Here is a 24,324-nt window from a genome sequence, read left to right as displayed (position 1 = left end):
CTCTGTAAGCCCCACATGAGGCTCAGCTTCTCCCCTGGTCCGCAGCCCCGCCCTGCCCCTCTCGCACCTTATACTCGGAGGCCGGGCATCCGCCGTCCAGCCAGCCGTCCTACCTGCTGCAGCCGGGAGCCGCGCGGCGCGGGAGGGCCAAGCCCGGGCCCCTCTCACGCTTCGTGTTTCCTCTCCAGCCTCCTTCTCAATGCTCCAGGGAAGAGAGCTTTGTGGGGATAGCAGCGGGGCCTTCGTGTCCCAGAGCCAGAGCCCGAGAGGTGAGTGGGGTGGGGGACCCGAGGAAGAGAAGCGTGAGGGGAGAGGAGGGGCTGGGCCGGTGGTACAGGGGCTCATGAGAAAACCGGGGGTGCCAGCTGGTAAATGAGGCTGTTGTTGGGACTGTGGGGCCAGTGCGTGAGTTAGAGCGAGACTTCACGTGAGGATCGCCTGCGGAGGATGACCGGACTCCTGAAACGGCCGCTTCACCCTTTCTAGTGGCACAGTAATGTCCGTTTCACTTGTGTGCCCGGCTGGTTTTCCATTTCGCGGGAGGTGGACGCCCCTTTAGTCTCCGGGGCTCTTACCAGAAGAATTGCCGTAGACATTTCTGTCCGTAGGGGCCTTTCTCTCTTTCTTTGATCTCACTGGGGTGTAGGCCCCATGGCAGTCTTGCTGGATCCAAGGGAACGCACGTTTTAGTAAACACTTTTGGGGCACAGTTCTAGCTTGTTCCCTCATTCCCAATTGCTTTCTAGAATGGCCGGTCCAATGCTGCCCTTCCGGTGCTTGTCCTTCGTCCATCTGATGGTTTAAGGGCAGAACCTCAGGGTGTCACATGCTTCTTTGATCCCCGAAACCCCAAGGCAACCTTGTTCTACTGGGACTGTTCATGTCAGGTGAGGCCTAGGAAAGGCAGCTGTGTCCTGGGCATTCAGTTCTCCAAGTTCCAAATGTCTGAGGGGTTTCTAGGGCTGGCCCATGAGACTGCACCAATCCCACCAAGCACAGGACATTACAGGGCCCCTTCTGTGAGAGGCATGGGCCTCCTCCCAGAGACGGATGGGCCCACTGGGGAAAGAGGCTGCCGATGGGGATGTGGAGGGTGGGGGCAGCCTGGCATCAGGAGGACGAGCCGGATCAAACGTGGGCAGTGGCACTGGGCTTTGGATGGCACTTCTCTGGCTTTTTGAGATGAATCTGTTGTTATGAACTTTGTCACCAGCAACCACAAACACCCTCCACAAAGAACAGGAAAAAGGATTTCATGGAAAACAAAATTTCTGTCCAGTCTGGGTATAAAAGGGATCTCACATCTGTAGGAGCAGAGTTACCCTGTGTGTGGGTGCTCCCTTCCGTGGCTTTCTAAAGGCTTTCACAAACCCCTCTCTTGCAGGCAAGTGCTCTCGTGGAGCCATCTGGTTCCGCGTCTTGTAATATGGCAGGTTCAGGATTAGGGTTCCAAGGTGGGGGTGACATCAGTGCTGGTAACCCACAGACAAGTTGTGGCTGGACGGTTATCAGGGAAAGACGGGCTTAGCATTTTTTAAGTGCCTTCTATGGGCCAGGTGCGTGACCAGCACAAATGGTGGGCCCTGGAGTGGAAGGAGAATTAGTGCAGGGCTGCCTGGCACAGATCCTCTAAGGAGGGCTTCTGGGAAGACACAGATGAGTTCCCAAGACGTGTGTGGGGCCAATGTGGGCTCTGCTTGGAATGACATCTCAGAGCAGTGGTAGTGGGGAGCTTCCCTATGCTGGCGCCTAGATGACATGTGTCTTAACTCCGGAGCCAGGAAGGCCCTTGGACACCTTCAGTTCAGCCTTCTCATTTTACAGATGAGGGGATGGGCACAGAGGGGCTAAGTGATTTAGCTGTAGTCTCACAGGGATCCAGTATTTGAACTCAGGCCTCGGGCCTCCGATTCACCTCACTGGCTGCTGCATCAAGCTGCCTCCATGGTCAGTTTTGTCTGGCTGATAATACATCTCTAAGCATGCAAGTGACAGGTCAGTTTCTGAGAGTGCCACTGACCAGCCTTTCCAGTTTTGGTGGCCAGGATATGTGGGCTAAAGGGAGATGGGACCTCGGGCTTGCCATAGGAAGCAATTAGCCTGACCCTGTGCATTTAAGAACAGAGTCTAAGCAATTGGATTTGTTGTTTAATAGAAGATACTCGGTTGTGGGTGGAGACTTGTGGCCACACTTTCTGTGCTGAGAACCAAGAAGACTTGGGGATCTCCCAGGTGTGGGTGTTCTTTCCTCAGTACAGATTGCCGCCCGTTTCTTCCTGCCCTTCCTGTGGGCTTTCCCAGACAAGTTCGCCTGATTCACTGGACTCCAGTTGCCCTCTGCCCCTCCTCCCCTTCTCTCACAGTTTCTTTGATGGCATCCTGGGTCCAATTCCATGTTGCTCTGCCCTTGGAGCCATCTTCAGCTACTGTTCTTGACTTCGCTGCCCTTCTGCAGAGTGCCCCCACAGAGTCTCTCCATGTGGAGGAGACTTGAAGAGTTGTGATGACCGAGAGACACTGGAGCCTGTGTGTGGGGGCCAGCAGTCCGTTGGGCTACTCCTGCACAAATGGACCTGGGAAGGACTTGCAAAGACCTCAGACAGTTTTGTCGTCACTCCCCCTCTGAGGCCCATGTGTGGCCCCAGGACATCCAGGACTTTGGAGTGGGAGCCTGCCAGATTCTCTGTGAAGCCTCCCAGCCGAACAGGAAGTGGGATGAGGCCCCTTCTGCTCCCCAACTTGGTGGGCTGAGGCCTCTTTCCCCAGAGACTGAAATGGAAAAGGGATGAGAATTCTAAGGTGTTGGGGGAGATGTGTGTACTTGTGTGCTGGCCTTGGCTTTGAAATAAATATCCCCCCTAAATTTCAATTCCGGTGTTAGTTAGGAGACATAAGCCAAACCCTCAGGGTAACCCTGGACCCTGCTTCTGGAATGATGAGCTCAGAGCAGCCTGGTCCTTGGGACACAGTGATCCAGCTGTGTTCAGTTGAGAAGGCTGGGGCCATTCGGGGAACTGGGGTGACCCACAGACCATCTCCCATCTCTCCCCTTGGTCAGTTCTGGGCCACACTCACCGTCCTTGGCAGTGAGACTGTCCGAGGAAACAGTGTGTACAATACTGTCCCTCCTCTCACGCCTCGAGGGCAGACCAGAGACCTTCTTCGTGTGGATTGTTGGGCTGCAGTCCCAGCATGGTCCTGGACCCAGTTCAGGTGGCCCTGCTATGGTTGGGGCTCGTTCACACCCCACGACCCTCAGAGAGTCCCTCTTTAGAGTGTGACAGCTGATGTGAATGTGGGTAGCTCACTGTGACAAGGTAGGAGGCAGAAGCCAGGTTAGGGGAGTCGGAACTGGGAGTGAGTGAGGAGACCTGGGTTTGTGACTCAGCTCAGATACTAGCTGTGTGGCCATTCTCTTCTAGGCTCAGTCTTTATCTCTGTAAAATGGGGTCAGCACGCCGCCTTGCCCACAGGCCAGAGAAAACCCAAATGTGGAACAAGATCATTGTAGAGCCTTAGGGGCCTTAGAGACCACCCAGTCCAAACCCTTCATCTGCAGACAGGAAACCCACCCAGAAGGGTTACACATCCTGGGTCACAGGATCAGGACCTTGCTCCTAGGCCCTCTCTGCTGTGCCATATTGTTCCGCAGTGATGATTGCCTTTTGATTCTATTCTGAAGCTGTTCTTGGCCCTGGCTGAAGCCAGACTCCTGAGAACAAGGCCCCTGCAGGCTCTCTGACCCCTACGCCTGGACCCCCAGGGCCATTCAGGGGCCAGACGCCAGACAAGCACAAATAAAGTCCTTTGGTGTTTCAGGAGCCAGTGACCTTCCAAGATGTAGCAGTGGTCTTCACACAGGAGCAGTGGGGGTACCTGCACCCTTCTCAGAAGGAGCTGTACCGGGACGTGATGCTGGAGAACTATAGGAACCTGGTCTGCCTGGGTGAGGATGGCTTCCCCTGGGGTCTTAGGTTCTGTCTCTTCTCCCCTCCCCAGCCCCAGAAGGCTTTTTGTGTCCTTTGGTAAAAGCCCTTTGGCCTCTGAGGGCCCACAGGTGACTGTGTGACATGCTTTGGGCCCAGGGAGTCCCTCAGTCTTAGACCATATGACAGACCCTGGGCTATGTGCTGGCGGGGGGTGGGGGGAGCAGGATGTTGACCTCTGCTAAATCAATACTGATCATTTCTGGGGTGGGCCTGGGAAGAGGCACCACCACCTTGGGGAGGGGTCAGCAGGGGTTGGGAGCTGGGGTGGTGCTGCACTGAGCCCTAAAGGGATCCACGAGGTCCTGCAAAGTGCAGAGGGGAGAGGGGCACAGAGTCTGGGAATGGATGGAGGCCAAATAGGGTGTCAGCCTGGGAGAGGTCAGCAGGGTTCTGAATGCCAAGTGGAGGAGTTTGTCTTTAGTCCTGGTGAAGATGACCCAAATGATATCACTATGTCGGGGTCAAAGTTCAGTGTGCCTGGCTATAGCTGACCAGAAGCTTCTCCCATAGGCCGGGCACAAATAGTCCATGTGAACATTTGGGTGGATTCTCCACATTTGCAATCCTGCGTTCCCTCTGAGCTGGCTCCATTCTGCTTTGCTCAGAGAGCACAGAGCCTTCTCTGATGTGGGCACAGCATGCAGGGCAGTCCTGTGCCAGCATCTTCCATGCCACACAATCAGTTCCAAAGTTCTTGAGACACACCTTGAGAGTGTCCCTGTATCGTTTCTTCTGACTAGCTGAGCCCCTGCCTTGTGTGAGTTAATCTTTTAGGCAAATGTACATTTTGCATTTGAACGATATGGCCAGCCCATTGGATCTGTGCTCTCCGAAGCAGAGTCTGAATGCTTGGCAGTTCAGCTCAAGAAAGGCCCTCAGTGTCTGGTGCCTGACCCTGCCAGGCGATCTTCAGAATCTTCCTAAGACAATTCAAATGGCAGTGATTCAGGTTCCTGGCCTGGCACTGGCAGACTGTCCAGGTTTCAGAGGCACACACACTGAGGTCAGCACCACGGCTCTGTGACCTTCAGTCTGGCAGTCAGTCTAATACCTCTTCTCTCCCACACTTTCCTTCGGAGCCTCCCAGACACTGAGCCAGCTCTGCCAATGTGAGCACCAACCTCATTATCAGTGTGGACATCCCTGGAAAGTGCCCTGCCAAGGTGAGCGAGCTGCCCATAGCGCTCAGAACTTCTCCACTTGCTGTCACCGCTGGTTCCACACGTGGATGGGGTGGTGCTGGCTGATGGAGCCCTAGGCTTCCTCGGTGTTAATTGTGAGGCCAAAATTAGCACAAGCAGCAGAGAACTGATCCACGCTTTGTTGCATCTCAGCTTCAGGGGCTGCACTGAGGCACAATCATCTACAAACAGAAAGTCATGCACCAACCCTCCCTCCACTTTGGTCTTGGCTTGTGGCCTTTTCAAGTTGAAGAATTTACCATCAGTGCTTAGCTGACCTTGATGCCCTGTTCATCCTCATTGAAAGCATTTGACAACATGGCTGAAAACATCATGCTGACAAGCGTGGGAGGAGGCACATGGCCTTGTTTCACTCCACTGGTGACTGGGAAGGCAGGAGAGCATCATCCATTATCTAGAACCCAGGCGAGCATGATGTCATGGAATTGATATAAAAGCTGATGAACTCCTCTGGGCAACCAAACTTTGCCATCATTTTCACAAGCCCTCATGACTAACAGTATGAAAAGCTTAGTCAGATCTACAAAGGTTGTGCAGACCTGTGTTCTGCTCCTGGCATTTCTCCTGGAGCTGTCGGGCAGCAGACCCCATTGTGACTGTGCCTCGGCCCTTTCTGAAGCCACACTGGCTCTCAGGGAGATGACCATCTTCCAGGTGAAGGATCAGCCCATTAAGGAGGCCTCTGGCAAGAGTCTTGCTGGCAGTGACTGAGAGAGAGCTGCCTCCCTGCCCTGTGATTGTCTGTCTCTCTTTCTTCATTGGAGATGGGCAGTGGAGGCGGCCTTGAACTCCTGGCCAATAGCTTCCTCTTGCCTATGGAGAGGCTTCCTCTCATTCCCGAGCCTCCTGAGCGGGGGAGTGCTGTGGTCTGGCCTGTGCAGTCAGAGCTTTCTCTGGGGAGGAGGGCTGGGAAGGGAGAGGCGAGGGCGGTGTGAGTGAAGAGAAGGTGCTCGCCCTGCCGAGGGGAGGCGAGAGGCCTTATCCTGCCAAACTTGTCCTTCACGGTCTTCCAGCACTCACCTTGGGGATTCTGTGGCTGTGACTCTCCCCTTTCCAGCTGTGTTGTTGTGTTCAGTGCGCTGTATTTCTGATGCTGCTTCCCTCCCCGACTCTGCATCAGTTCATGTTGCTTTTCACAGGCTTCTCTGGCCTCGTCACAGCTGTCACCTTGTACAGCCCAGGAATACGTGGTTCCATTCCCCCACTGATGAGCAGCCCCTTCGTTTTCTGGCCCTTTGTTCCCACAGAAGCACATGCTGCTAGAAGTATGTTGATGCAGACAGAGCCTTTCTTATCTGCCCATGATCTTGTCCGGTTGTGTTCCTGGCTGTGTCTCTGGCATTTTGTGCATTCTGGTCCCTTGCTTTGCATCAGTGTTCATATTAGTTCCCTTCTCAGCCTGCCGTGTGTGAGTGGGCCTGTCATTCCACAGCCTCTCCAACATCGACTAGACACGAGACAAAGCCTCAAAGCTGATTTATTAGTCATTCGGACCATGCTTGCACATAGTGGCTAGCAGTTTACATCACAAAAATGTGAACTTGGTATCTCTTGGAGGACTTTTGGCTGTTTTTCTTTATACCTCGGATAACAAGCACTTCACTGAGAACTTTGATAATAAAGATCCCCATTTCTCTGCTCCCCTTTGGTCTCGTGTGCACTCCTACCAAAGATTTTCGGTCGCATGTATCTTTCGTGTCTTTGGTAATTGCCTCTGTCCTTTGGTTAAGAGCTCACGTCCCAGTTATAGCCAGGAAAGGTTCTGCTGTTTTTATGGTGTGATGTTAAAAGTTCAGTTCCTCTGCGTCCTTTGAATTTCTTGTTGAATGTGGTATCTGGAGCTCTTCATCTTGTCTGGGCTAAGGAGGCTTTGGAACATTCTGGGAGAAAGTCACTATAAAGGGGGAAATGAGCGTGTAGGTTTGAGAACCAGGTGGATCTGCAGGGCTTTTGTCCAGCTCAGGACCTTTGCTTATTGCTGTCTGCTACTAGCCTCCCTTGGAAGGAGAGATAATTGATAAGAACTCTCCTCCCCTAACTCCAAGCCAAAGAACAATGCTGCTCCTGGTTGGGACCTTTTGTGCCTGCATCTTTACCCCAAGACTCACATTTCTTTTGGGCAGGACTGGCTGTGTCCAAGCCCGAGGTGATCCACCAGCTGGAGCGAGGGGAGACTCCTTGGAGGTCAGAGGGGAGAGTCCCAGGAAGCAGGCGTCCAGGTGAGTGCGTGATCGGCCCCCAGGCTGGGGAGCCCTGCTGCTGGGGATGGGCAGGGAGTAAGCTTTGCCTGGCGCCTGCTGTGTGCCAGGTATCATGGGAAGTGCTTTGTGCACAACAGCCCTGGGTGTTAGGTGCTGTTATGAGGCTCAGAAATGAAGCAAACCCTTGAACTGACATCCCCAAGGCCACTTGGAAGCAGCGGAGACTGGCTTTAGGTGTAATAATCAGTGCACCATAGCACCCCCTAGTGGCCTCACTAGGAATAAGCCCTTCCTGCCTCCAGACCCAGCCCTCTGTGCACTGGGGTGCCCCCTAGTGGCCTCACTAGGAATATGCCCTTCTTGGCTGCAGGCGGGCACTGGGGTGCCACCTAGCAGTCTTTCGGGTCAGTTGGGGAGGTCCTTTTACAGGACTGCACAGGAGCTTCCCCTCTCCCAGATGTCCACACCTTGGAGAAGAGCCCAAGCTATCTGTCTGCCAGGAAGTCCCTTCATTGTCACCTCAAGTCCAGCTTCCTGACATGTCTAGGAGAGACTTACAACCTCCACTGGGGGGTGGCTCACGGGAGCCTAGAAGTGGCGTTGGGCCGTTGAGCCCCCTCCTCATTTAGAGGCCCAGCCAGGGTAGCGACTTGTCCAGGATCCCAGGCTTCCACATTGTATCTCTGTTGTCCCACATTGGACCTGTGTGTGACATGCTCAGCAGCTGCTCCTACTTCCTGCTTCTCGGGTTACCCCAGTCTCTCCAGAAAGGCCTTGGGTCTGAATTCTGTTCTTTCTGTGCTTTGTCTCTGGGGAGTGCCCTTCTCCCTAGTTTCTGCCGTGTTTGGTCTGGGGATCCGTTCCGTCAAGTCTTTCCCCTTTGGGATTTCATCACACTTGTTCTGTTCCATTCATGCTTCGTTTTTTGTTGGAACAGTCCTCAAACGAGTCAAGATCAGAGGTTTCAAACTTGCCAACTAAAATGCAGTTGGGAAATGGTGAACAAAACAAAAATACAGGGTGAGGTTTTCAAGGTTGGTATGTGACCCACCTCCCTGCTGGAGACAATTCTTCAGGGGGTCTTTTGGTCCATTTATGTTTTTGTGCCCAGCAGTGGGTTTGCTGGATCAGAGGATGTTAGCAACAGCTTTTCTTGTCTAATAATAGAGAATAATTCCCACAGCATTGTACCTATTCCCAGCTCCACCACTGTTGTGCTGGGTGCACTTGTTCCCCAAGCTGTCTCTAACCTTGGCTATTTCTAATTTTTGCCAGATTAAGAAGTGTAAGGGGGGGGGGCGGCTAGGTGGCGCAGTGAGTAAAGCGTCAGCCCCGGAGTCAGGAGGACCCGAGTTTGGTTCCAGCCTCAGACACTTAACACACACACACACACACACACACACACACACACACACACACAACTAGCCGTGTAACCTTGTGCAAGTTACTGAACCCCAATTGCCCTCCAAAAAGGCAAAAAAAAAGTGTAAGGTGATAGATTTCAGGGTTGTTTTAATTGTGTATTTGTTATTTTTGATTGGGGCTTTTTTTTTTTTTCAATAAAGGAATTCCGTGTCTAACCCTAATTCCATCCTTAAACTTGGGCCACTTACCTGCTGGCGAATGACTTTCTATCTCATAAATGGGTGGGTTTTTGATGTACTCTGGGTGTGAAGCTTTTCATAGAATGTCTCAATGCAAAGTTTTGTCACTTCCAAAACTTTCCAGTTCTGTCTGTATTTGTATTTATGGCAGTTTTAAAACATAGATTTGATAGGAAGTCATCCCTAGATATTTGTAGGGCTTAGGGGCATGGGACCCCCATGAGTGTGAAAAATTACGAATAACTCTAAGTCTGCCCCAAACCTTTTTTTTTAAATAATTTTGATCTTATTTATTTAACACACAAAACAAGGAAAACAACACACTGCACCTTTACAAATGTGCAGGTTTTGTGTGCCAAAGATTAGTATCCCACATGTTATGTAAAGTCTTTGCAGTGCTGCCACACCTACTTCATAGATTTCCTTTTCCTATGAAAATTGAAGGATATAATGAAAATCATAGGACTGATCCTGGATGGTAAAGAGACAAGAGGTACTCCCAGAGACAGTATGTAGCCTGAAGATTTTTAGTCCACTGAAACTTTTAATAAAATTTGACTTTATAATAAATTATGAATGTCTACTTATGGTAGTAAATGATAAAATAGATTAATAACATGCAGTGTTGCTAAGGAGCCCTCTCTGTGGTCATCAGCATGCCCACGGGTCACCTTGACCAGTTGGGGGAGGAATGTTAAGGGACCCCTGACTTGTTTCCTTGAGTTTTTCTATTTTCCAGAGATAAAGCTCCGTCTGTGTGATTCTCCCCATGTGGTGCCCTGCGTAGGCACTCACCATCCTTTTAATAAGAAAACTGGCCGCCTTTGACATTGTGAAATTATCCCTGAAGTTGGAGTCAGGAACCTTGACCTGGACTTTTCCAGCTAGCTTATCTTTCCTTTTTTTTTTTTTCAATTCTCTCTCTCTGCTTCCCTTGTCCAGGGTTTCCCATTTCCTGAGGTCTCTCCAACCTTTGCCAGTTCTCTTAGATCAATGAGGAAACTACATTAGATCATCCAGTTTTCATGATACAAAATTAAAATCATCCATATTTACTAGCGATAAAGTTTGAGAAGGAATCATAAAAAAAGAAACCTCATTTGGGGTAATAAAATTATTGCAGCATTTGAAATGGTCCTATGAAGGAGTCCCCTGAAATAAAGAGCTAAATAATGGCAGAGAATTCAGTGTTCGTGGATGGGTCAGATGAATGAAGTAAGAAGCAAAGTGCACACTTCTAAAGTTTATATATTTAATACAATGACCAGCTGGAAGACTAAGAGATTTCTTCACGGTGCTGGATGGACTGAAAATTCCATTGATATAAAGACACATATGGGGGAGAATGGAAAATGAAATGGAAAAATGGAAAGAAAAGTCTTATTGATCCTGACATTTATCACTTGCCGCCATCTCTATGTGCAGTGTTGTGCTGCATCCTAGGGCCACAAATATAGAAGGAGAACCATCTCTCCCCTCAAGGAGCTGAGGGGGATGCATGTGTATGTGCATGCACACATGTGTGCACGTCTGCATAGATGCAGCTGCCTGCACATTTATGTATGTTCACATCCAAATAGACGCTCACCCTAGGAGCACATATGGCATAAATAGGTGTGGGATGAATGGCATATCCAATCCAGGGCCAGTATAGAGGATGGGCATGGGCAGTGGGTCCTGCCAATGAAGGCATTGGCCATCATTTCAGTCTTCATCTTTGTAATAGGTCTTTCAGACTAAGCACAGCATTCATGGTATGTGTTCGGGTTTGCACAACTCGACATATGTTATCTGCCTTGATCCTCACGATGAACCCTCAGAGGCACTGTTCTCATCTGGATTTGACAGTTAAGAAAACTGAGGCCAAGAGGGGTCAAGGGACTTGCCTAGTGTGACACAGCTAATAAGGGTCTGAAGCTGGATTCAAACTGAGGATTTCTTGACTCCAGTTCCAGGTCCTCTGTGCACTGTCACCTAGCTGTGTCTAATCTGTGTTTCTTAACATCTGAGCCCCCATCCACTTGGAAAAGAAATAGGCTGAATCAGCCACTAAGACCTGTCATCTTCCTCTCATCATTCTAAGCACAAAGAAGACTTAGACTGTGAGCTTTGCCAGGACACTGAGGGGCAAGCCAGGGAGCCCCTCCCCCTCTCCCTGTTCTCCACCAGTGATGGTCACCCAGCCTCTGCTTGCATATTTCCAGATCCTGTCAGCTGACTCCATGCTAGCGCAGCAGTGAGGTGTGGCCAGCAGACCAGGAGGATGGAGGTTAGGAGACTCCCCAGGACTTGGCTGTGCCTCTGCTGTGTGGCTGTGTGACCTTGGGCAAGTCACTGGATCAGGCTGAGCCTCAGGTTTCTCGTTTAATGTACTAGCTGTCTTCCATTCCTCCCAAAGTTGTGGTGTGGACCAGTGGGAAAGTTTTTCCTAAACTCTGAAAAACTTAAGAAAGACCCCATTTTTTCCTACCCTTTAAAGGTTTTTTATAATTATTTCAGGAAGAAAGAGAAGAAGGACTGCTAAGTGCACAGCAGAGGTGGGTACAGGTGATGTTTCCATTTTCTTTATTTCTTTCAGATGGGGAGGTGAGGCCTGAAACCAAGGAGTCACCCCCAGAGCTGGGCATTTCTGTGGAGCAGTCGTCAGGCCAGGACAGACTCAGGAGGCATGGTCTCTGTGTCTCCAGCTGGAAAGAAGCCTGGGCATGTGATGCCAGATTAGGGAGGCAGCAGAGCATTGAGGAGAGAGCTCCTCAGCAAGTAGCAAGGAGCCATGAATGTCATGATTATGGGCAAAGCTCCAGGCCAAAACCGAAGCTTTTCTCACAGCACTCACTGCATAAATGTGATCCAGAATGTAATAGAACCTGCTCAAAGGAAATATTTTCTAAGTATAATGAAGGGGGGGATTCCTTCAATTCTAAATCAGATTTTATTGAATACTGTAGACTGAGTACTAGACAGCAACCTCATGAGAGTAATGAATGTGGGAAGGCCATCAAACTAAGCCCATCCATTAATTTAAGTCATACAATTGACATTGAAGAGAAAACCTCTAAATATGAATTTGGGAAGACTTTTCCCTTGAATATGCAATTGATTGGACACCAGAGAGTTCACACTGGAGAAAGACTTTATGAACATAATGAATGTGGGAATCCTTTAGCCCATAGTCTATCTCTAACTTCCTATCAGAAAATTAATACTGGAGAGAAACCTTATGAATGTAAAGACTGTGGGAAGGCTTTTGGTCATAGGACACAGCTTACTTTACACCAGAGAGTTCATACTGGAGAGAAACCTTATGAATGCAATGAATGTGGGAAGGCTTTTGGCTATAAAACCAAGCTTACTTTACACCAGAGAATTCATACTGGAGAGAAACCTTATGAATGTAATGAATGTGGGAAGGCTTTCTGTGTGAGAACAGATCTTACTCAGCATCAGAGAATTCACACTGGTGAGAAACCTTATAAATGTAATCAGTGTGGAAAGGCCTTCCGCATGAGCAAAGAGCGTACACGACACCAAAGAATTCATACTGGAGAGAAACCATATGAATGCAATGACTGTGGGAAGGCCTTCAGTGGGAGAGGACAACTTACTCGCCATCAGACAATCCATACTGGAGAGAAACCTTATGAATGTAGTGAATGTGGGAAGGCCTTTGGTGGGAGAGGACATCTTATTCAACACCACACAGTTCATACTGGTGAGAAACCTTATGAGTGTAATGAATGTGGGAAGGCTTTCAGCCGGAGAGGACATCTTACTCGACATCAAAGGATTCATACTGGAGAGAAACCTTATGAATGTAGTGAATGTGGGAGAGCTTTCAGCCGTAAAGGACATCTTATTGGACATCATAGAATTCATACTGGAGAAAAACCTTATGAATGTAATGACTGTGGGAAGGCTTTCCGCCTAAAAGATCACCTTATTCAGCATCAGAGAAGTCATACTGGAGAGGAGCCTTATGAATGTAAAGAATGTGGGAAGACTTTCTCTATGAGTACAGATCTTATCCGTCATCAGAGAATTCATACAGGAGAGAAACCTTATGAATGCAAAGAATGTGGGAAGACCTTTTATATGAACAGAGATCTTAATAGACACCAGAGAATTCACATTGCAGGGAAACCTTATGAATGTAAGGACTGTGGGAAAGCCTTCCGGCTGAGACATCACCTTATTCAACATCAGAGAATTCATACTGGAGAAAAACCTTATAAATGTAAAGAATGTGGGAAGTCCTTTGGCCACAGTACAGATCTTACTATACATCAGAGAGTTCATACTGGAGAGAAACCTTATTTATGTAATCAGTGTGGGAAGGCCTTTGGCCATAGGACACAACTTACTGTACACCAGCGAATTCATACTGGAGAGAAACCCTATGAATGTAAAGAATGTGGAAAGGCCTTCCGTCTCAGCAAAGAGTGTACAAAACACCAGAGAATTCATATTGGAGAGAAAACTTATGAATATAATCAATATGAGGAGGTCTTTAGCTGCAGAGGACAATATGAATGAGAAAATTCATACTGGAGAGATATCTCATGGATGTAATGAATGTGGTGGGGCTTTCAGCCAGAGAGGACAATTTAACAGAGGAGACATACTGGAGGGAAGTGTTATAAATGTTACTAATATGAGAAGCCTTTATGTTTGAATGAGTGTACCTGACACTATAGAATCCATATTGGAGGAAAACCTTTTAAATGTATCAATGTGAGAAAGACTTTCTTTTTGAACACATCTTATCTATTCATAAGGTAGAAACATAATGACTATAGAGAGTGGGTAAGTCTTCTATGTGAAGATAAATTTTGTTAGACATTAGAATATTCATATGGGAGAGAAACTTTATGAACGAATATGGGAAGGTCTTCCACCAGAGTGATTACTGTCAGCATGAGAAAATTCATAACTAGAATGATGCTTCATTAATCTAATGAATTGGAAAGGTCTTTTGCTTGTAACCAGAGGACTGGTTACTGAACATTAGAGAATTTAACATAAAAATTCATGTAGGAGAGTTCCCATCTGAGCACAGAATTTATTCCACACCAGAGGATTCTTATTAGAAAGGAACCATGTAAATGGGATGACTTTGGGAAGACTTTCCATCTCAAAGATCACCTTATTCAACATCAGAGAAGTGCCTCTGGAGAGGAAACTTAGGAAAAATCTATATAGAAAGGCTTCCTTCTGAGCACAGAATTTGACATTGGAGAATTCATACTAGAAGAAAACTTATGAATGTGATTACTGTGGGACAACCTATGTGTAGGCTGCTCAGCCTGTACTTGAGAATTCATACTGGTGAGAAAACTTAGGAAAGTAATGTAGGAAGACCCACCATCAGGAAAAGAATTGCTGCTAGTATGTTTATTGCTGAGAGAAACCACTGTGAGAAGGCCTCCTGCTTGACTGGGCAGTTTACCCAATAACACAAATGCCACAGTGGACAAAAACCTAGACATGGATGTCATCAGACCTTTTACCAGAATACTGGGCTTTCTTGGCCTCACAGTATTAACTGTTTTTTTTTTCTTTTTGGAGGGGGGAAGGCAGGGCAATTGGGATTAAGTGACTTGCCTAAAGTCACAAGGCTAGTAAAGTGTTAAGTGTCTGTGACTCCAGGGCCAGTGCTCTATTCACTGTACCATTTAGCTGCCCCCCTCACAGTATTAACTGTAATGACTTTGAGAAGGATTTCCCGTGCAAAGCAATTCTTGATAAAAATATTATGAATACTAAATGTTTTGGAGATGTTCCTTTAGATTAGGAATACTTCACCTTATCTTGTGTCATGGGTCTCTTGGGCTGACCTGGGTACCTGTTGGTTTAAGGACTTAAAAATGTTAAGAAAGCTTTAGGACTTTTGGGAACAATGTTGTTCAACAAATAACATAAAATCCATAGGGTTATGAGGGAGACCAATTATATTGAAATATCATGAAAAAGGTTTAAGGTTAAGAACTCCTGCTCTAGAAGGCAGGACTAGACTGGGAAGATTATTGTATCAGTCTCAATGATTCCATTTTTTATTTCTCTGTGGTAGTGCCTCCAAGTCTTTAGAATTCCTCACATTCATAATTACTCATGCCATGGAATGATACTCCATTACATTTGGTGCCACTGTTTGGCCATTCCTCCAGTCAGTTTACAGTGACTCCGTCTCTACAAAAGTGCTGTTAAAAATTGTATTTGATTAGGAGGAGATTGTCCCCTATATGCTAGGTCATTTAATTCTGGGCTCAGCCCATCCATTTGCCTACTTACAGTGTTTCTAAGGTGTGTATGTCTACATGTCTATATGTAACCATACATATATAAATACACATGTGCACATACACTGATGGTCAAGCTCTGTAGGTTGTCCACCTAACTTACCATCTAGACAAAAGCTGTTCTTTATCCACATGGTTTTTCCTATGTGATTACAGATCTTATTTAAGTGTCTGTGGGCTTGAGGGGCTGGACAAAACTAGCACAGTGGCCTCCACATACAGGGACACCTGGAGACCTCATCCTTCTCTCCAGGGAATCTCATCACCTTGGACTCAGTGCTGAATCACCCTCACAACAGTATTAAAGAGAAGTGCCTTTCCGGAGGATTTGTCTCCCTCTTTCACGTCTCACCTGATAGTCATTTAAAGGGTCATCAAATATTGGTGCACAGCATTTTTCACAATTTTGATGTCATAATGAGACACGTGGTTGGAAGAGAATCATTAAGAATTTTGCTCAGAGACAGAGCTTCTGAGAATTGGGGGGCATTCCCAGAGTACTTTGTCCTGATCAGACCACATCTTAAGTATCATGAGAAAGACCTAAAGACTAATCAGTGAAGTGACCAGTCAACTTCAGAAGACTAATAATGAAGCATTCTTCCTACCTTTTGGCAGAGACATATATGTGCACAATGAGATGCATATTGTATGTTGTCAGGCAGGGCCAACATGTGAACTTGTTTTGCTATAATTATATTTTATAAGGGAGGACTTTGATTTTTTTGTGAGTGTAACCTTGTATGTTTCAGTTAACATACGTTAAGAACAAGCTGTTCACAGAGATTTAGTTTCACATACAATCTTTATTTCTTGTATATTGGACTGTTGATGTGTATTGATGTTAAAGTCACAATAAAAATAGAAATGAGAATGATAGGGTAATATATAGGAGGAGCCAACCTGTAGATTTGTCATCTTGATTTCTAGACTAATCATCTAAGAAAGGAGAAGTTCCTGGTGAGGAAACCATTTATCATAATGAGAGTCTAAAAATGGCCTTGAACAAGGATTTGGAGAGGAGCTGGCTTCTTAGCCATGGTATAGTAGATTGCTGTATTCATGTCACAAGGCGGTTATAGCTCCAAGTAAGTGGGGCTCAATTTATTTGATATATACATATACATATATATGTATGTATCTTTTTTTTTTTTTTACCTTTGGGGAGGAGGGACCTTGAAGGTGGTGTTTTAGGAGCCAGGTGGGAAGAGGTCCAGTGTCTGTCATTCGTCCATAGCTATGAGTTTATGGCTGATTCCCCTATCAGCAGTGTCAGGCACTCCAGGTATCAGCTTGATTTCATCAGTGAGTTTGAGGTCCTTGATGGATTCTGAGTAGCTCCGTGCTGAGAAGCCTTTTTTCTGGGTGTTTAATGATTATGGAGGGCTGAGGAAAATCTTAAGAATCATGATGTTTGCAGAAGATCTTGTTGTCCAGTCACTTCCAGCTGTTTCTGACTGTGATCCCATTTGGGGTTTTCTTGACAAAGATACTGGACACATTTGACCTTTCCTTCTTTGACTCATTTGACAGATGAGGAAACAGGCCAGCAGGGTGAAGTGACTTGCCTAGGGTCACACAGATGTGAATTCAGGAAGATGATTCTTCCTGACTCCAGGACCGGTACTGTATCCACTGTGCCACTTAACTGAACAGAGGAGATCTATGAAAAACAGCCACCACCTGAATACCACATTTCAGGAAGTTGTGAGACAATATTCAGTGGGATCATAACCACGGAGAGAAAACGTCCAGGTGATTAATAGAGGGAAAGCCCAACTTTAGCACTTGCCAGCAATGCCACCCTCTCTTCCCCTGGTCCTTGGCTTCCTGAGATCCTGGCTTCTGATCGGTGAGCCTTTACCTCATTTGGCTGAGTCCTTAGCCTATTACGGTATTTGACGCTCACGTTTGTTCATGCTCAGCTGTCTCATCAGCCTACTGCCAGTGACCCAACCATAATCCAGTTCTCTCTTCCACCTTTGAGTGCTGTAACATCCCCAGTATTCATTCTGCTTCCTTTTTATGTCTCTCACCTCTTCCCGCACCCCCCCCCCCCCCCACTGTGCCTATCTCTCCTTATCTATCAGTGTGTATAGGAACGTTGGCTGAAAATAATATCAATGACCTCTATATCCCCAAGCTCCTGCTGGAATGCTCCCTTTTCTGAGTATTTTACTGATTATGTTACTCAATATCCTCACTATATATTGTCTCCTTTCTCCTCCCCTTCCAGATACTCTCTCCCTTAGAGCCTCATCTTCCTCCCTTTGGCCCCTCTGCAGTCTCTCTTCTGACTTTTTTTGGCCTGAATCTGATGGTCTTTTCTCAAACTTCACCCTTGACTTCTCCGCAGCCTTTGACACTGTCATAATCTCCCTCCTTACTTGGTTTTCATGGTACTGTTTTCTCCTGGTTCTCATACCTGTCTGACCATTCCTTCTCAGTGACCTTTGTTGATTCTTCATGTCATACCCATTGGTGTCAGTCAGTAAACATTTATTAAGCGCCCGCCATGTTCCAGGCACTTCACTAGCTGCTGGAGTTACCAAAAAAAAAAAGGTCAAAAGACTCAAGGAGTTCACAGTCTGATGTGGACAAACAAGCTATAAAAGAGACAGATTGGAGGATCAGAGAGAAGGCACTAGAATTGGGGGGTGGGGGTGGGGAGGTGGAATTAGCTGGGATTTGAAAGGAACCCAAGAGAGAATATCGGTGAAAATGCCTGCTCAGAGATGGGAGCAACATGGAGGCCAGATAGAAGAGCATATGGGGGGATTATAAAGTGCAACAAGTCCAGAAGGGTGGGAGGGACAGATGAAGAAGAGATAGGGAGGCACTGGACTTTACTGAATGGAGATGTGACATGATCAGACCTGTGCTTTAGGAAAATCAACTTTGGTGGCTGGAGAATGAACTAGGGTGGAGCCAGACCCACCTGAAGGCTATTGCGATAGTGCAGGCATGAGGGCGGGAGGTCCTTCACCAAAGAGGAGAGAAGGGGTTATGTTGGGGACTTGGACAAGACTTGGCAATAGAATGGCTGTGGGGGTGAGAATGAGGAAACTAGAATGATGTCTACGCTGTAGTTACCTTGACAGTAATACAGAAGTTAGGAGTGTGTTGGGGGAGGGTTTAGTGGAAGATAATCGAGTTCAGTTTTGGACATACTGAGTTTAAGGTGTCTGTGGAACATCCAGTACCAGAGGTCCATGAGGTGTTTGAAGATGAGAGTTTGGGGCTGAATAAGTAGATTTGAAAAGCATCAGCGTAGAAATGTTAATTAAATCTATGAGAACTGATGACATCATCATGCAAAAATAGCATAGAGGGAGAAGACGGCCCAGGACAAAGACCTGTGGACCACTCGTGACTAACAGGCATGACTTGGATGAAGGTCCAGTAAAGAAGACTGAGAAGGAGCTGTTGGGTAGGAGAAGACCCAGGAAAGAGTTGGGTCACAAAAACCCAGAGAAGGGACTATAAAGGAGAAGAGAGGGACAGTGTCAAGGACTGCTAGAAGGTCAAGAAGTCTGAGGACTGAGAAAAAGATATTAGCTTTAGGAATAAGGATATTGTTAGTCACTTTGGGGATAGCAGTTTTGATTGAATGATGAGATTGGGAGCTAAACTATAGAAAATTGAGAAGAGAGTGAGGGGGAAGGAAGTGGAAGCATCTATTGTAGACAGCATTCCAAAATTTAGCCACGAAAGGGAGGAGAGATATGGGATGATAGTAGGGATAGATCATGTGAGGCGTTTTGAGGATGAGGAAGATGGTAGGGAAGGAGATAAGGGAGAGGATGATGGAGGAGGCAGTCTGCTGGAGATGGAATGGAATGGGAACCTTGAGCATGTAGAGGGGTGTGTCTTAACCAGGAGAAGTGGTTGAGGAGAGTGGCAGAAGGCATCTGGATGATGTGAGACATGCAGGAGGAGAGGAGAGGGAGCCCAGTGTTCTCAGTAAAATAGGCAGCATTCTCAGCTGCGAGGGTGGGGGCAGCAGGAGCCCAGCAAGGTCTGAGGAGATGTGTAGAGGTCCAGAAGAGCTGTGGTGAGGAGAGGGAGTTAATTAGGGTGAATTCGCCTCTTCGGTGATGGCTCAGTTGAAATCACGAAGCACAGAACTGAAGAGGACCCAGTCCACATGCTTTAGTGTGTGTTCTCGAGGCCTGCCCTAGTCCACCTTCTCTTTTCTTTCTATACTCTCACTTGGGGTCATGGTTTGCATCGCTGTTGCCCTCATCTCCTCAGGTGACTCAGATTTAAGTGTCTGCCCCTGGTCTTTCTGCTAGGCTCCAGGCCTGCACATCGGCCTCCCTGACGCACAGCTAGAGCTTTAAAATGCGTATTGATTGATAACTGACTTATGGTGATGCTTAGACTCCCTTTATCCCAAGGCTCTCTGTTATTTTCCTTGAATTCCTTATCTAGTTATTCCTGTGACTTTGAGTGTTTGATTTTTCGGGTTCTGGCAGGCATCCCTTTGTTGATTTGATTGGTCTGTGACAGTCTTTAGATCATTTCCGGTTATGTCATTTTTTCAAGGGGATGGATGAACCACATGCCAACAGTCTTCTCCAGTTATTTCAGTCTTCCTTTATTTCTGCAAGTCCTGTTTGAAATCCTCCCAGTCTCCAATAGGAGAGACGAGGAAACAGTGAATTTGGGAGACCCTGCCTGGCTGCCTATGTGATCTCACGACCGGGTGATCTGTCTGGGTACTCAGTGCTGCTTTAAGAATGTGTGTTGACCTTTTGCCAGAAATTGGAGTCAAGCTCCTTGGCCTAGAGCTTTCAGATTGCCCTTCTTTCTATCTCTTGAAAATCCCCTTCCAGGGGCGGCTAGGTGGCATAGTGAGTAAAGCGCCAGCCCTGGAGTCAGGAGAACCTGAGTTCTGGCCTCAGACACTTAACACCCACACACCCATACACCCACATACCCACATGCCCACACACACACAACTAGCCGTGCAACCTTGGGCAAGTTACTTGACCCCAATTGCCCTCCAAAAAGGGGAAGGAAGGAAGGACGGACAGACGGACGGACCCCTTCCCTATTGTGCCATCTCTGTAATATCTCACGCACCTGTGGCAGTGACTCGGCATTCCCCCTTCATTTGGGCCTGGAGATGTGATTACAGAAACAACAGCCAGGTACTCTCTCCTACCGTCTCACTCATTTCAGCTATTACCCTCTTCCACCAAAGTGTTCACCTCCTTCCTGCAAAACAGGACTATTCCTAGAATACAGACAATTGAAGAAACTTCCTTATTTGACAAGAACCCTGGAAAAAATGGCCCATATCCTGACTGAGGAGAGAGACAGACTAGCATCTTACCACAGTAAATTTCAAATAAATCTGTTACCTAAGTAATATTTTCAGGGAAAAAAGAATTGTCATTGGATAGAGTGCTGCCCTTTCATACCTATGGTAGGGAAGGAATTCACAACAAATGAAAAAGTAAAAGGAACATTTAGTCCCATAAAATTTAAAAACTTTTAAGCCAAGAAAAACCAATGTAAAGAGGGTAACAAAAGAAACTGGTGGGGGAAAAATCTAAATGTTAGATCTGTTAGAGTCTGATGTCGAAGCTGTATGTTTCTGTAGTAACATGGGAACACTCAGTTTTGCTACAATTCAACATATATGTTCCTAAAAGTCACTGTGCTATGCAAATCACACAGTAAAACCTGCAGGGCTTATGGAAAAAAAGGGAGCTAGGAGGTGATACTCAAAACTTTGTCTTTGACAAAAAATAGGACCAATAATAATGGCAGCATTATGGTTAAAATGCATAAATATCATAATAAATACCGCTAGCATCCGAGTTCTCAGGCTGCTGCTCAGCCTGCACTGTGAGTCCCCCAGGACCCATGCTGACAAAATTAACTGCTCCTGAAAGGCTGGCCTCAGTGGACTGCAGCTTCAGAGGGAGAGGGATGGGCCTTGGCCGTGGCAGCATGTGGGAGGGGGTGGAGTTTGTGGGTGCAGACCAGCACTCTACCTCCAGCTCCTGCTGCACCAGAAGATTTGGTGACTGTGGCATTCTACCTGGAAAAAGACCTGAGGTTCACCTGTGAGAGTGGGCACCAGCAACTTGTGAGCTGCTGGAAAGTGGTGCTATTTTCTGCGTTCTCTTTGTATCTTGTGGACAAAATCTTATGTAAACAAATGTGAAATTTGAGTAAAATTCAGATTGTTCACTAATATGTCAACCATGTTGGAACATATTTGAACTTTACAAACCAGCATTATAGCAGAATTGATTATACTAATCCATTTCTGAACCTTTTAATTAAGCACCAACCATGGGCCTGGTGGAGTTCTGAGTGCAAGGGACATGAAGACTGTGCTCTCAGAGAGAATGTGCACACGAAATAGGTACATAATAACTAGATCTAGGATAGGTACAAAATATGGAAAAGGTCATTAAAAACGAGATGGACAAACGGAGACATGAGCAGAAGTCCAGCTGTACTGTAGTAAGGCTTGAGTTGGCATCACCCCAATCTCTATCCTTACTCTGTTTCAGATTTCAGTTCAGTTTAAATCTTGTCTCAAAATTTAACTGACAGTCTGTGTCGCCTTCAAATATATCTTGAGTCCCCATGCACATGGGAAAGAAGCAGGCTGAAGCAGCCATCGGTTCCTAGCATCGTTCTAAGCAGAAAGAAGACTTAGAATGTGAGCTTTGCCAAGGTGCTGAGGGGCAGGCCAGGGAGGATATGTTATGGATAATAACTGTCTTCTTTACCTTTCAAAACTAAAATGAGGATCAATGTAGAAGCATTTAAAATCTACGAGTGATAATACCAACCAGGTATCACTAATTCTGTCGTTTAAATTGTGGTAATAATTGTTTGGAATGGAATCTACTGAATGCCTACTATTTGCCAAGCACTCTGCTAAATGCTTTCCAAATATCTCATTTGATCCTCACAACAATCTTGAGAAGCAGGTGCTATTATAATCCCCATTTTACATATGAAGAAACTGAGGAAGGCAGCAGTTAAATGACTTGCCCAGGGTCATCCAACTAGTAAGTATCTGGGGCAGGATTTGAGCTCAGGCCTTGCTGATTTCAAGTCTGGCATCTAGTTTCCTCTTGTGTCAAAAAGAGACACAAAATAGGATTAAGTGTTCAGCAGATGGATACAGGTGATGTTTCCATTTTCTTTATTTTCCAGATGGAGAATCCAGGCCTGAAACCAAGGACTTCCCTCCAGAGATGGTTATTTTTATGGGGCCTTCATCCCAGCCTAGACTCAAGCAGAGCAGTGAGGAGAAGAATTCTCAGGAAGGAAAACTGACCCAGATGAAAACTCCCCCTAGAGTGAGAGGCTGCGGCTGTGACCAAAGCATCAGGCTAGGACTCATGCTGTTCTCAAAACAGAGAATCTCTCTAGCAGACAGTCTTTATGGCTGTGATGCACTTGGGAGGAGCTTCATTGTGTCTTCAGAACCAAGTCAATGTCAGAGAATATCTTCAAGGGAGATAGTTTCCAATGATAATGAATGTGGGGAATCCTTCATCTCTAAACCAGATTTTATTGAATATCATGGACTATATGCTGGAAAGCAGCCTAATGACTACAATGACTGTGAGAGAACTGTCAACTTCAGCCAATTCATTCAGTCCTTTGAGACAAATGATATTGAAGAGAAAACCATAAACTGTAATGAATTGGGAGAAATCTCTACCCAAAATGTTCAATTCATGGAACATCAAAGAATCCACACTGGACTGCAACTTTATGAATATAGTGACTGTGTGATGCCTCTCAATCACAGCTTTTCTGTTACTTCCCATCAAAGGAGTTATGCTGATAAGAAATCTTTAGTATGCAATGCTTGTGGGAATGTCTTCCTCTGGAATGCCCAGTTTACTCAGCATCAGAGAATGCATGCTAGAGAGAAACCTTATGAATGCCATGAATGTGAGAAGGCCTTCTGCCTGAGAGAATCACTTACAAGACATCAGAGGATTCATACTGGAGAGAAACCCTATGGATGTAATGAATGTGGGAAGGCCTTTCGCCGTAGAGGACAGCTTACTAGGCACCAGAGAATTCACACTGGAGAGAAACCTCATGAATGTAATGAGTGTGGGAAGGCCTTTTACCAGAAAGACCAGTTTACTCAACATCAGAGAATTCATACTGGAGAAAAACCTTATGGATGCAAAGAATGTGGGAAGGTCTTTCGAGTGAGAACACAGCTTACTCAACATCTGCGTATTCATACTGGAGAAAAGCCTCACAAATGTAATGAATGTGGGAAGGCCTTCAGGCAGAGGGGCCATCTTACTGTACATCACAGGATTCATACTGGAGAGAAACCTTATGATTGTAATGAATGTGGGAAGGCCTTCCGACTGAGTACAGAGCTTACTCGACACCAGAGAATTCATACTGGAGAGAAGCCTTATGGATGTAATGAGTGTGGGAAGGCCTTTCGACTGAGCACAGAGCTTACTCGACACCAGAGGGTTCATACTGGAGAGAAGCCTTATGGATGTAATCGATGTGGGAAGGTCTTCCGTCAGAGCACACACCTTACACAACATCAGCGTATTCATACTGGAGTGAAGTCTAATAATGTAATTTATGTAGGAAAACCTATCTTTTGAGCACACAGCTTACCAAACACTGGAGAGTTCCATAGAGAAAAGTTTTAAGTGTGATGTGGAAAGATTGATGGTGGTAGAAACACTATATCATACCTCTCCTCCCACCCCTGTGCAGGTTAGACTTGTTTTCCCTTAAACATGGACATTTCTTATATCTTAGTTGACTCAGGGGACAAAGGACTTCGACTGCTAATGTCCCTTCCTCAGGCTCTGAATACAAAGCAGCTTTGAAGACCTAGAAGGGGGGAGTGTGTTTTTTTTAATGTTTATTTTTTTAACATTCATTTGAAAATGTTTGAGTTCCAAATTCTCATCTTCCAGTCCCTTCTCCACCCATCGAGAAGGCAAGCAATATGATACCCATTATACATGTGAAATCATGCAAAACATTTCCATATG

At 46.5% G+C, this 24,324-nt stretch overlaps 1 protein-coding gene and 1 pseudogene across 1 annotated transcript; both read left to right on the top strand.

Moving 5' to 3' along the window:
• The first annotated feature begins 8 nt into the window (after positions 1-8).
• LOC138167985 (zinc finger protein 420-like) lies at positions 9-16,194 on the top strand (annotated as a pseudogene).
• Positions 16,195-16,319: 125 nt separating this feature from the next.
• Positions 16,320-24,321, top strand: LOC138167983 (zinc finger protein 135-like). The gene is made up of 2 exons (XM_069096960.1): positions 16,320-17,144; positions 22,484-24,321. Exons 1-2 carry the CDS (start codon positions 17,090-17,092, stop codon positions 23,923-23,925), a joined length of 1,497 nt encoding a protein of 498 aa, XP_068953061.1. The 5' UTR covers positions 16,320-17,089; the 3' UTR covers positions 23,926-24,321.
• The last annotated feature ends 3 nt before the right edge of the window (positions 24,322-24,324 follow it).

This window comes from Petaurus breviceps, unplaced genomic scaffold (assembly GCF_028583685.1).
Source record: "Petaurus breviceps papuanus isolate PSGF00001 unplaced genomic scaffold, PetGlider_PUasm1.0 346347, whole genome shotgun sequence".
NCBI classification, from domain to species: domain Eukaryota; kingdom Metazoa; phylum Chordata; class Mammalia; order Diprotodontia; family Petauridae; genus Petaurus; species Petaurus breviceps.
This window is presented reverse-complemented; position numbering and strand designations above follow the sequence as displayed.